This window comes from Clupea harengus, chromosome 5 (genome assembly GCF_900700415.2).
Source record: "Clupea harengus chromosome 5, Ch_v2.0.2, whole genome shotgun sequence".
NCBI lineage: Eukaryota > Metazoa > Chordata > Actinopteri > Clupeiformes > Clupeidae > Clupea > Clupea harengus.
The window spans coordinates 3234860-3249175 of NC_045156.1; the positions used below are offsets into that span (position 1 = coordinate 3234860).

General features: G+C 48.8%; 1 protein-coding gene across 2 annotated transcripts in view; it reads left to right on the forward strand.

Moving 5' to 3' along the window:
* The window catches only part of ephb2b (eph receptor B2b), a 160779-nt gene that overhangs the window by 61823 nt on the left and 84640 nt on the right, over nt 1-14316 (forward strand). For both annotated transcript variants that reach the window (XM_012841094.3, XM_031567342.2), the window contains exon 3: nt 9595-10279. In XM_012841094.3, coding sequence (XP_012696548.2) covers nt 9595-10279 — 685 coding nt within the window. The remainder of the gene's footprint in view (nt 1-9594; nt 10280-14316) is intronic.

Genomic DNA, 14316 nt, shown 5'->3' on the forward strand with positions numbered 1-14316 from the left:
TTGCTGATTGTTACAATCAATACGAGAGAACAAAGACCCGTGGTGTCTCTCCCAGACTCCCACCCACCTCTGGAGCCAATCCGAGTGGGATGAGATTTGCTTTTCCTCCCTGCCGCTGACGAAGATGTTTAAAGCGTTACGCACACTTTGCATCACTTGGCTTTCATCTTGCCAAAAAAAAAAAAAAGAAGCAAGGAAGGTTTGGCAAAAAACAATGGCCCAAGCCAATTTAATTACCGGGCCTAAATCATAACGTCAGACTTCTGAAGGAAGTATCAAAATGTATAAAGAAGCCAGACATCAAATGAAATTGTGCCCATCTGCAGAGTAAGGGCCTGTTTAGTTTTATCTATAAAACCCCAGAGTGCGTTAAGGCACAAATATTTCTGTTAAAGCGTCCCTGGTCATCGTAGGAAAATGATTCGATGCCCAGGAATGCTGTTTATACGTCCAAGTCGCAGATGGGTCTGAGCAGTCCCCACTACTGTGTCTGCTTTAGAAGACAGAGAGAGAGAGAGAGAGAGAGAGAGAGAGAGAGAGAGAGTGTGAGAGTGAGACAGCAAACGAGGGAGAGAGTGAGAAAGTGAAAAAGTGTAAGAGAGAGAGAGAGGCTTCAGCCACACATTTTCATCCAGTTCTCAGGCTAGACATTGTATCAGAGCCACGAGAATGTCCCCCTCCCCTGTACATTTAACAATGGAGGGGGGTGGGGATGGATTTTACAGAGTTCTGCTTCTGTGGCTCTCTGATTGGGCTGATTCTCTTGTCATACTTGTTTCTTTTCTTTCTTTTTTTCCTTTTTTTTTTTAGGCTGGCCTTGCCAGACCTTACTCATATTTTTTTATTGGGAAATGTGGCTGGAGACCAACCCCCGCTAAGACACAACACATTTGGGGCTGACGGGGAGTTGGGGGCGGGGGGTGGATGTTGGAAATGGCGGGGGCCCCCTACAGAAGTGCCTGACAGGTGTGGTAACAGGAGTCCCCGAACCTGTACGTGAGGGGCGCTCTTGGTTATTGTCTTACACACGCACGGGCCTCTCCTAGGATTAACTGGCGGATCAGTGTCATTCAAAACACAGAGCCTTCCATCAGCGCTGCTTTCATGACACTGGATAGCTTTTGTGAAATACAGCCAAAACCTGTTATGCAATATATTAACAGCAGCATCTAAAAATCAAGTCGGGAACTCGTGACGAGTAGTTCGTTCACTCACTCATTCGGTCACGCATTCATTTACTCGTTTGTTAGTTTTTCGACTTTAGAAAAGCAAAAGCCTTCTCTGTGAAGTGAAGCCAAGTGCAGAGAGAAATGTAACCTAACATTACGTCGAACCAAGATTTATTGTCTCACTTTTATCGCGGCCAGGTGTATGCATACTTTATGTATTTCTGTTAGCTGTCATTATGACTACCCACGATAACTGTTATCCGGGAGGCAGCTGTGAGGCTTGCGTCAGCTTGTGTAGTGTTGCCTCCGGTGTGACTACAAACTCGTGTTATCATTAACGCTGCTTGTAATAACGGCCAAATTGTTTCGAGAGCTTGCCGGCTACGCTGCAGGCTCAGAGTGGAAAGAAAGGGTCGTTTACGATGCACATCGTGAAAGCTTACGCAAGAAAAAAACCCGCTATACGCAGACTGACTGATCTGAGGTGGAAATGTACTGAGTTCAGTGTTTTAGCATGGGTCCAAGTGGAAGTGACAGAAATGTGAGCACTTGACCTTTAGGAAAATAAGGATATCTTTCAAACTGATTCAGAGTGATTCATGGTGAAGACATACAGCACAGTTCAACGGGCCTTGTGTTCCCCTGGGAATTCCACGGACGACGACCAGTTACAATTTCTGATGCGTTGTTTCACCATTTGCCATATCTGGGCTTTATGCCATAACGCTATTGGAGGCCACACAGGCTGGCAGACAAGTCGTGTTAAGGGAGATATTCTACAGAAGAAGATAACTGAAGCCAGGGAGTCAGACTGATATGGATACGAATAGTAATGGAGTGTTTCATCAGTGGAGTACTTGTTCTGGTTAACTTTTTCATCTGGTATCATTTGAGACTCTACTCAGTGTGCACTGTTATCCTGAGCAATAACTCTGCTGCATCATGAGTTTATGAGGAAGCTCTCGGAGATCAGTCAACCGTTTGTTTTGTGTTGTGCAAACATCAGCTGCACTGGTCGGTTTTCAGGTGTGTAGCAGTCTCCTTTTATCTCTTTCCTGTGTTTTGCTTCCCGATACACGCGCTAAGGGCAACAGCATGGAGCATGTGTTGAGAATCATCCGCAACGACATCCCATATTGGCACGCATGAATGCCAAAGTACTTGTGTTGGATCGCTAATTGGGGAAAAAAGATGTGTAATTGGGGAAAAAAATGTGTTGAGGCGCTTTGATGAAGACCTTGCTGACACATGGGTCCTATAACATACCATTCCCATATAGTTCTGCACACTCCTCCAGTTACTCTTAATGCTGCAAATGAAATGAAATTATTCGCAGTTATGTAAGAGAACTCTGCAATAATCTGGCTTTGTCTTGTAAAGAGAATTAATACATTTACATTGTTTGACAAAACAGTAAGCGTCTTTCTGAATTTCCACTCACAGTTTTATATAATCAACTTTCATGATGTCTTTTGTTTGGAACTTTGGTTTGTTAAATGACAGTTGAATGACAAAGCACTTTGAGAGCCAAGAACGTCACTCCGTTTTTGCCTTTCGTCGCTTTTAGTGATGAACAGTGCCCCAAATAGCTGTTGGAGTATTTTCAAAATGGTGGCTTTATGCTTTTCATTTAGGATTTTAGGATTGAAGTGTAGTGCCTTCACTTTTGGTGTCCCGTTTTGTGACAGCATCGCCGATCAGACCAAGAGGAAACGTGGGAAGTTCTAAAAGAACAGATGGTTGTCGAGTTAGCCCGTCTGCATGTGGTATGCAACAGCGAAACACGCAGCACCAATATTCCCTGCCTCTCTCTCTGCCGACAAGCAGTTTGTTTATAGTCTATTGACATGTATGGAGTTCATTCTACAGCAAGGGCTGACCTCTAGTTTAGTTTGATTGTCAATTACGTTTGGCCTATAAAACAGTACTTTACCATTTAAGGGCTTCTCATCAGGGAACTCAATCTTTTTGCGGTTTTTGAGTTTTTGAAAAATGTTTTTTCAGAGAAATATAGAAAAATGACAGTCCAGGCCTGGCAGCGTTTTTCTATTGTCATGTTTCTGATTTCTCCGAAGGGAAATATGCAAACATGATCCGCATGTAGATTCAAGGAGTGGGGTTAAGAAGGGAAGAGGGAGCTTGTTTGTCTAACTTCACATGTTGTGCATTAACAGTGGTCAGTGGTAATTGAAGCTGACTGCCTTAGACAGCTTAGTTTATGTGTCTCCGTCTGTCGTGTTTTTCTTCTCTTTCCTCTCCTTTTCTCTCTTGCTCGCTTCCCCCTACTGTCCCTACCCTCCCTCACTTTTCTTTTCTTTTCATTTGTGTCATTTTCTTGGTCTCTATCCTCCTTTCTCTCCGCGTCTCTCATCCCCATCGTAGGCTTCCCTGGTGGTTCTTTTTTTTTTAGGGCCGAACAGTGATTCGGCTGTTTAGTCCCGCAACTGTGTAACCCAATGCACGGAGGGCACTGGTGTCATTTGTCCCCCTTGTCCCCTCAGGACAAACCTCTCTGCTGACAGATTTCCCACAACGGCAAATTGGACAACTCTGCCTTGGGGCCCTCTCTAGTGTGTGCTCTCTAGTGTATACTCTTCTTCCTCTTCTTCTTCTTCTACCTCTTCTTTTTTTTCTGCTCGGTTGTGTGAAATATTTATTTACTCAGATCGGGGAGGAAAGGCTTTTTTCGCCCAGTTCCGCATTGCTTCTGCCTCTCTGAGTTGATGCCTGTAATGACGAGGTGTGGGAAGCCCAGATTTCATGCTGGAGCAAGCCATAAGGCATTAGCGCTCGTTTGGTTATTCATCCGCTATGCCAGTGAGACTGACATGGGAAGGAGCGATTCAAACTACCCCCCGTCCATGTTACTTCCACAGGGGACTGACAGATCATCAAGAAAAGATGCTGAAGCCCTGATAAGAAATGCATATTTTATTATGAAATACCTGACGGGTGTAGAGGAGAACATTTTTGGCGCTGCTGGGAATTGCAGCCCCCCTTCACTCACAACCTAAAGGGAGACTGGCTGGGTCTAAATTTCAGTAGAAACTCTAAGTTTCCGCTTGGCTGTGCGCTTCACGGAGAGAGGAGATGCACTGACAGCAAGACTTATGGTTCGCAGCTCAGCTGAACTTTCTGTCTCCTTGGGTGGCGAGGGACGTATTGATTCAGAACTTCATTCCCAGAGAGCATCGGCCATCTCCAGAACATCTGTCACGGTGTGCACTGAAACGGACTCTTCCTCAAACACTCTCCGGTCTCTCTCTCTCTGACTCCGTTACAAACTCTATTGAGTTTCCACACACAGCTGTAAACATTGCATTACTTGCTCTTCTGAATGCCATGTCCATACTTCATCATGCTATTTAGCGGATTGAGCATACTTCATGAATTGTTTATGCCCACAGTTCATTAGGCTTTCACAAACATGTTTGCAAATAAACAGTTTTGAACTGAATGTGCACTGACATTACATGTAATCAGGAGCTGTGCTTTAGGCATTGCAACAGTGCGTCTGGTTGGCGTAAATATAGAAATGTATGTCTTCTATTTGGAATGCTTTGTTGCTAATGCTAATGTTTTCTACTAGACAAGACTGGAGCTGTGTGTCTAGTTGTTGTTTCCTTGAAAGCCCAACGTATACCATCTAATGCATTTCCTGCCATGTTAGTTTTTAGTACAGATTTACTCTTGCATTCCTAACACAATATACTAGGATTCCCCCCAAAAATAGCGTCAGTGTCCCCTCTTGCTAATACAGTCACTTAGACCAAAAGCCCTAATGGACACTACTCTACTCTTGGAGCAGGGTAGAACAGTGAGGTCTTTCAATATTTAAAGGCCTTTGCCAGTGTAAGGAGGGCAGACCCCTGTGACTGACACACTGCAGACCTCTTGTCATCTCGCCCTCCCCGCCGCCGCCCTGAAGGCTGTCGTCCTTCGGCTGGAGGAGGAGGAGGAGGAGGAGGCCGGACGTGTGCTGTTCTGCTGGTCTCCTGTGAGACGGCTCGCTTTGTTTGTGGGGGGGTGACCCCCTGAGGCCCAGATGGGGACCACGGGACCGGGTGGCGCCCCCACTTTTGATGATGCACTTTATGCTTGGATGCCACTCAAGAGAGAAAGACAGAGAGAAACAGAGAGAGAGAGAGAGAGAGAGAGAGAGAGAGAGAGCAAAGCACAAATTGAGTCTCATAGTCCATGGGCCCCATATGACCCTAGAGTGGCTTGCATAGCATTGAAGGCTTTCACTCACTTGTTGAGTCTGGGTGGATGAGTCTGAGTGTGTGTGTGTGTGTGTGTGTGTGTGTGTGTGTGTGTGTGTGTGTGTGTGTGTGTGTGTGTGTGTGTGTGTGTGTGTGTGTGTGTGTGTGTGTGTGTGTGTGTGTGTGTGTGTGTGTGTGTGTGTGTGTGTGTGACAGTGCACAGGCCTTTCCGTTTCTCCAAATGTAAGTGTGTTGTTGAGTACGGCCGAGTTCACTCAGCTGTAACTGATGAGTAAAAGAGATGGTTTTGAAGTTTGTGAAAGTACACCATCAGATGTCTATTAATTACTGACATCTGCTTGTGCCTGTCTTCCTCACTCCTTGGACTTCTGTTAGATCGCTTCTTTCGGAAGTGTACTCAAACTCATTGAAACTCATGGAAACTTTCTATCCGACACGCTTCCCCTGAAGAACCCAGTTTTAGAGGAACATGAGGGTGGAGTTGTTGTTGTAACGCTTCTAGACCCCGAGCTTTTACTCCTAAGCAGCCCCCCTCCCTTCCCCCTTCCTCTTAACCCCAGGACCACCTCAACAGCCTCAAACACATGACTGCCCCGGCGGCCACACTCCAGCCCACACCATCCAGCACCCGGCCGGTGTGCAAAAAAAAAAGGAAAGAAAAAGGAAAGAAAAGAAAAAAAAAGAAAGAAAACCTGTGAAAATGAAGACGTTTCTTCTAATTTCACACTTGGTGCTTGATCGCTAGGCCCTTATTAAGCCCCATTTGCTTCCCTCCACTGGCTCTGATGAAAGAGACGAGGAGAGGCCATGGGAGGACAAAGGAGGGGGGGGACGGGGGGCTCCTTTAGAAAGACGTTTGTTTGGAGTCTTTTAGTTCACCCCCTGTCCCCCCTCCACACCCAACTATCCCCACCACCCTCTAGCCCCTCTCCAACTGCCCCCCCCCCCCCCCCCCCACCTCATCCCCGTTCTCCAGCATCTCTCTCTGTTCCAAACACGCATATAGACCTCGCCTGACTCTCCAGCTCTTGTTAGGGTGTCCTCGTCTCAACTGAGTTGTGTCTAATGTGATCAGGCAGTGGTGACGGTGAGGACAGCGGAGGATGTTACACACTCTGTCCTCTACTTTTAAGCCACTGGTGCCCTCCCCCACCACCACCAGCACCAGCACCGGCATGAGAGACCCCAGACTAATGACTCTCTCAGGCGAAGTGGGAAGGTCAAAGGGGTGCTCGTGACCCCAAGCGGGTCTGGCCAGTTGAGGCGCGGCAAAACGACTCAACAAGTGAATGCATTGCCACACTTTGAAAGTCTTTCGGCCAAAAAAAGAAAACTGAAATCCCTTCAGCTTTCTCGTTAATTTTTCTTACCCATCTCAGATTAGCCACTTGAACATGGCTTGTCAGCGTCTCAAACTATTAAATTGGAAGTAATGAACTGCTATTGGTTCAAAGTCCGGTTGAAGCCTGCATGGCTGGTTGGAGCACTTAAAGCAATAAATCTGTTTGTGTCTGTGCCTGCGATCTGTGGTGCGATTAGTAGCACCCCCCCACCCCCTCAGTCTTCCCGTTCCTCTTTGATGTTCCACGCAGTTATAAAAGACATGGCGTCGAGGCACTCTTAATGACCCGTACCTATTTGGAATAATTTATGGCTGCCTGCGGAGAATAATGGGACCTGGGAATAAAGAGCAGAGGAAACTGAGGAAAGAAAGCTGCTCTAATTAGTGGGAGAGCATCTGATAGAATGGGGGTCTCGAACACGCGGCTTGACTTTTTCCTCCTTGCCCGTCAAAATTCTGTCAAAATCCTCGTTAAGCGTTGGGACTAATTTGGGAAATTATGTCAGCAGTGAAGTGGAGAGTGAAGACAAGAGGAGAAACACGTGGGGGTGGGTTTTGGGAGACTGTGTGTGTGTGTGTGTGTGTGTGTGTGTGTGTGTGTGTGTGTGTGTGTGTGTGTGTGTGAGGGGGTGTGAAGGAGCCTCAAGGGGTTAAGAAAAGGCTTTTCCAGAGTGGACAAGGTCAAGGCCGGGGCTCCCTAGGTGGTTGGAATCTCTGGTGTGGTGGTGGAGGTTGCGGAGTGGCACTCAAATTGATCCGCGGCCAACTGGGCAGGAAAACCGCAGCGGGCCCATCTGGAGTCATTTTAGGCCACGCCGAGAGGTCCCCGGTCAGCGCCTACACCCTGTGTGCTCTCACTCTCTCTCTCTCTCTCTCTCTCTGTGTGTGTGTGTGTGTGTGTTAATGTGTGCCTCTTTATGTGCGCACATTTGTTAGCGCTTGTGTATGTTCATGGTTCGTGTTCATTAGTGTGCAGTGTGTTAAAGCACCTGTCTTTGAGTGGGAGTCTGCATCTGGGTGCGTGCTTTTGTGTGCGTATGTGTCCATGTACTATATGGGTTAGTGTCTGCCTGAGCATGTGTTAGTATGTGAGCACGTCAGCATCTTTGAGTGTGTGTGTGTGTGTGTGTGTGTGTGTGTGTGTGTGTGTGTGTGTGTGTGTGTGTTTGTGTGTGTTTGTGTGTGTGTCTGTGTGTGTTTGACATAGGGAGAGAGATTTGGGCAGAGATACTGTCATAGCCTGGTAAGACCCATCTGGAAGCTGTTACTGCCATCCATATAAATGTCGAGATGATCATCAGCACTATGAGTTTCACTCTCTCGTCTCAGTGCGGGCTGATTGTGGCTTTAAGCCGGCCCCCTGTAAGTCATTTCCCCCCCAAAATATCTTTGTCCTTACAAATTATCGCATTTGTACACACTATGCCACCCATGTCTAATTTCAGGTTGATTCGCCCATGAAGATTTTAATAAGTCCTTAAAAATATAATCGTGGAAAATACTGTTCACTGGGCCCGTCCGTGGACCCGATGGACCCGCGGTCCGTGGCACTGCGGTTCAATTAATACTCCCGATTTCGTCCAACTAAGCACAATCCCCTTCCTTCCTGTAAACCCAAAGTGGAGCAAAGAGAGAGAGAGAGAGAAAAAAAAAACAGCACTGGTTGTTATTTTACGAAGCCAGAGGCCCCAAAAAGCAGCCAGCTCCGCAGAAGCACATGGCCACATAAACAGCAGAGTTTATCACCTGCTCCCTCCCTCCCTCCCTCCCCCTCTCTCTCTCCCTCCTTCCCTCTCTCTCTCTCTCTCTCTCTCTCTCTCGTACTCCCTCTCTGCTCCCTTCCTCTGTTCACGTGGAGGTGTGTGTTAATAATGCATCCTCTACCCTAGGAGCCTGGCACAGAAGGGAGATTTGAAGCTGGATGCCAGCGAAAAAGTCTCCAGCCCAGCCTGGTCCATGCCAGCCTCTCACACATACAAGCAGATATAGCACACACACACACACACACACACACACACACACACACACACACACACACACACACACACAAAACACATGCATACACAGAAAAGCACACTCATACTCACACCCCCATGCACACTCACACACATCTACACACACACACTCACACACACACACACACACACACAACCTCAGCCCTATGCCAAAGCCTGCTGCCAGCATGGAGCAGATCACACCCTCCCCGCCACCTTATCCCCATCTCAGCCCTGTAATCGCAGGCTTGCCGTTTGGGGGGAAAAGCTGCTTAAAAAGTTTCAGTTTCACTCTCTGCACGCCTGCTGAAGGGCCAGAGCTATCTGAGGGCGCGTAACGGGATACCCGCTGACGCCCTGCTGGTGTTTGGGGGTCAAACTCAACAGTTTGGATGGGTGGGTTGGGGGGGGGGGGAGTTGGCACACAGGACTTTTCTATTCTCCTGTGAAGGTCAGACATGTTAAAGGTTCAGTCCATGATTCCAATCCAATACACTTTTTGGCAAATTCAGCGAATTGCTCTTTATCGTCCTCTAGCTGTCCGTTCCGTGTGTGCACTCAAAAAAACCTGGTGTTCCTACATAGTCCTGGCTCTGTAATCGGGATACAAGCATAGTGGCTCGGACCGAGCCATAAACAATCCCAGCCAATCAACACGTTGCTTCAGGGGCAAAGAAGGGAGGAGTGAGATTTGATTGGCTGTTCAGCTTGAATATCAACTACTTGCCGCTAGAATTTGCGAAACTGCGCCTTTAAGAGGTTATTTGTTTTCAGGCAGTAGGGGGTCAGCGTGAATGTGTGTCGTACATTAGCTGTGGCCACACTAACGGGCCGGCTGTTCTGTTGTGTTCTTACCTTACCTGCAGTGGGAGGAGGTGAGCGGCTACGACGAGGGCATGAACACCATCCGCACCTACCAGGTGTGCAACGTCTTCGAGAGCAACCAGAACAACTGGGTGCGCACCAAGTACATCCGCCGGCGCGGCGCGCAGCGCATCCACGTGGAGATGAAGTTCTCGGTGCGCGACTGCAGCAGCATCCCCGGCGTGCCCGGCTCCTGCAAGGAGACCTTCAACCTCTACTACTACGAGTCGGACTCGGACACGGCCTCCAAGTCCTCGCCGCCCTGGATGGAGAACCCGTGGATCAAGGTGGACACCATCGCCGCCGACGAGAGCTTCTCGCAGGTGGACCTGGGCGGCCGCGTGATGAAGATCAACACGGAGATCCGCAGCTTCGGCCCCGTCTCGCGCAACGGCTTCTACCTGGCCTTCCAGGACTACGGCGGCTGCATGTCGCTCATCGCCGTGCGGGTCTACTACCGCAAGTGCGCCGCTGTGGTGCGCAACGGCGCCATGTTCGGGGAGACGCTGGCCGGCGCCGAGAGCACCTCGCTCGTGCTGGCGCGCGGCGTCTGCATCCCCAACGGCGAGGAGGTGGACGTGCCCATCAAGCTTTACTGCAACGGCGACGGAGAGTGGATGGTGCCCATCGGACGCTGCATGTGCAAGGCCGGCCACGAGCCAATGGACAACGGCACCATTTGCAAAGGTGAGTGGAGCGGATGCTTACTTAGCTTCATCCCATTAGAGTCTGCTTAGATTAGCCTAGCAAATCAATCTAATAACTTGGGTTCAACTCCTGTTATTGTATAAAGTGTGAGACTGAATGTAAATGGATGCACCGTTTATATATGTGTGTGTGCGTTTTACAGCTCCACATTAAATGGAAACTATTTTTTAATCATGTTGGGTACGTTTCGTGGGACCATGGCCAAGGAAAACCCTCCTATTCAAAAATGATGATTTATATGACTGTGAGCTTTTGTTATGAACATTCCACTTATCATAGTTTCCTTATGCTCTGTCGAACATTTCTGGGCAGACGCGCGGCTGAAATATTGAAATCTTTTCAGGGACATCATAAATCAGTTGGCATTTCACACGTTGCTTGCATGGAGGGGAGACGCTCCGTGTAAACCGAGTGCATATTTCACCATGTAGTGCGAAGCTGGAAACTGATTGCTATGGTTATGGGAGAGTAGATTTGGAGCGGGGCGATTTCTGTGCTCTCATCTCCTGTCACTCAGCTTTGTCTGAGCCCTTATGTCATGGCTTAACTATACAGAGAAGTGTTGGGTTTCTCCAGAAAGGGCTCCAACTCAAGCCCAAACTGCAGACCGTATGTGCTGAAGAATCACCCACTTCCCCACTATGCTGAGCGGTTAGATGTGTGTTACCTTATACTGCTCTGTGTGTAGATCGATCGAATGTTGCCAGAGCAACCTTGCAGCCATCCTAGCGCGCACACACACACACACACACACACACACACGCACAAACACACACACACACACACGCACGCACACACACACACGCACACGCACACGCACACGCACACGCACACACACACACACACACACACTCACACAAACACACGCAAATATTCACAGACACACAAACACATACACGCACACAAACACATACATGCACAACATGGAAAACCCACCACACACACACTCTCTGTCTTTCTCTCTCTCTCTTGTGATTCAACTGCTTGCTCACAGCAGCAGGGCTTGTCTGGACGTCTCGTCTCTCACAGAACCGATCGTTCCGGAGCTCCCGGGAAGGCGGGCACTGTTCCCATGGCAACGGTGGCTGGTGGACTGGTGGTGGTGGGGGGGGCACATTGACAGAGACACCACAATAAAATGCCCACCTTTACAACAGCCAACCCCTTACACCTACCCAATCCAAAGCCCCCCCCCCCCCCCTCCCACCCACTCCATCTCCGCTCCTCAGACCCACCTCACACAGACCGTTCCCATAAGCCGTGCTGTAATTACTTCAGCGGCTCAGTGCTGATGGCAGGATAGGCTGTGATAATGGAGGCGAGAGGTGGCGGATGCTAGCAGAGCCACGCTCCACTCAATGACAGATAATGAGAACGGTCACCGCGCCCCCCATCCCCTTCCCCGAGGAAGGGCGCATGCCAATGAAGCGACATGCCGACGCACCATCTCACCGCAAATTGAAAAGCCGACCCTCACGCAATTAAACAAATTCGGTCGTTTTTGACCTTCCGCTTGATGTACTCTTGCACGTGTTGCATTTTATTAAATATCCCTGGAGGTATCCAGCCCAGCCCACCAGCCCCCACCATTTTGCCTCTGTGTGCTAAACTGGATTTAGACCGATTCAATTGTCAGTGTTTCACACAGGGGCCAACCATGCAGATCAGTCATTCGGTATTGCCGGCGTACGGAGGCTGCAGTGTTTCAACATCTCAGCCCTGGCCTGCCACCAACCCCCAAAGACGGCGGGTCATGTTTCTCTTACTCACCACCCCTGCTCGTTTGTTTTCTCTGACAGAAGTCATGTCAGCCTTAAATCACCACTCTCCCCCGCGCAGGGTCTCCGTTGAAGAATGGCTTCATTCAGCAACGTCCATCATCGCCATCACCTCCACTGCTCTCGGGGAGAACCAGCATCTGCCGGGGCCACTGGTTAAGGGCATTGTTACGGGCATGCTTTGGCCTGGCCTCTCTCTCTTTCAGTGTCCCCTATCTGCCCATTTCACAGAAACCACGTTTCATAAACTTTGAGAAGTGTTGTGCCACTACAAAGTGAAAACAAATATCATGGAAAATAAAATCATTAGGGATGAGGGGGAGAGAAAAAAAAGGAAGTTGTTGTGGTTGGCTATTGTTCGTAAGCCGTTCCGATCGAGGCCTGACATCAATTCACGGCCATATTTATCTTACCCTACGAGGGAAAGACGATAGCGCTGCAAGAGACCATGTCAAAACCCAAGGCTGTGGTCAGTGCCTTTTAACTGCCAGTGGTCGGGAAAGCCAATTGATTTATGAAAGAGGCACTTTCAACTGCCGATGGTTGAGTAATGAATTGATTTGCGAAAGATGCCAGCTCAGGGAAACAGTATCTTCTTGTGTTGTGAATTACGAGGCCACAGTGTAAACATAAAGAGATACCCTGGGATGAAAGAGATGGCAAGCGACTGTACGAACGTGAGTAGTGCTTTGTTCTGCCCACCCCCCACACAGACACCCGACCACAACCCCCCCCCCCCCCCCCCGTAACAAAACATGTAATTATGCATGTATCAATTAAATCCTTGGCAGGGTTCTCGACAAATAATTGCAATTAGACGTCAGCCCTGTCAAAATATTGACAATAGGCAGAGGTAGTTATGCCTTGAAATTGCAATTGCACTTTTTTCTCCCTGCCTGTGATCGTCTTACTTGCCAGATTAAATTTCTTTGCCATGGAAAAGCTGAGAGCAAATTAACCACACCGGCCTCTTTCAAACAAAAAAAAAGGGCCCTAAAAAGACAGATCTAATTTCCTTCAGGGCGGCTGGAGATGGCGCACCACAAGAGACACTGGGGGGGTCTTGTTCGCCCATGCTGCTCTTTGGAAACGCTAGTAGTCTCTCAAGCAGAATACAATAGGAGCCATGTTCGTGCGTCGAAAAAAGCAGTCCCCCTACACACGCCCCTCTCCCTCACTCACTCAACAATACCCATATGTGTGTATGTGTGTGTGTGTGTGTGTGTTTTATTCTAGTAGGATCATCAAGCACCATGTCACTCTGGTCTAGCAGTGTAAACTGTGGGAACGCACTCTCAGAATATAAATGACAAGCTGAATTTACAGCAACGCTCGCCTCCGGAGAAGCGCAAGCCTGCCAACGCTCACGCTCGTTTCTTTAAACAGTGCGGTCGAGAGAAAGCAAAAAGGATAAACCCATAAAGTCAACGCTGGAGTTTACATAGACACGTCCCACTGCACAGACAGTAAAGGCATCACTCAGGCTGAGGCGCTAGGTATTGGACGTGACGTCTGAGGCTGCCGCTGTAGGCGAGAGATGAGAACATGTGAAAACACACGAGGGTCCCTTTTAAGTGCTTCCACGCCGACAGGGCGCAGTCAGACATGCGAGCCGAGAGGATGACAGACCCCCCCCCCCCCCCCCCACCTGGCTGTGGGACGGATTGGACATCAGAGCTCTCGCTTTCGCCATGTTTATTCAGCAGGTACAATTCCACTCCCTCGAGGAAGAAGAAGGCCCAAGCAAAGGGAGACTCAAGCACAAGTATATATGTAGTGCTTTGTTTTTTGCCGACTGTCATATCCTCAATCTTGAATTGTGTTGGATTCGGAGATGTATGCCAAATGGACTCGTCCTCGTAAGGCTTGACAGCAGAAATGCCAAAGTGCATGTGCGATTTTCTTGGTTGGTGTAATCATGGCGGAGCGTGCAGCAATCGACCCTGGCGCTGAGAGGAAGGCAGGAAGAGAAATCTATCAAACCGATCTCAATAATGGGCTGCTTCCCCCCTGCCTCTGCCACGTGGCTAAGCCTTGGACGCCTCCACATGGCTCAGGATTGAAGTGTGTTTGTGTGTTTGTGTGTGTGTGTGTTTGTGTGTGTGTGTGTGTGTGTGTGTGTGTGTGTGTGTGTGTCTGTTTATTTGTAGGTGATTGTTAGAGGAAGCTGAGTGCTGGCGCATCCGCTGTGAGATTATTAAAAGCAGAGGGCTTTAGCCGCGGCTCAGAGCGGAGCGT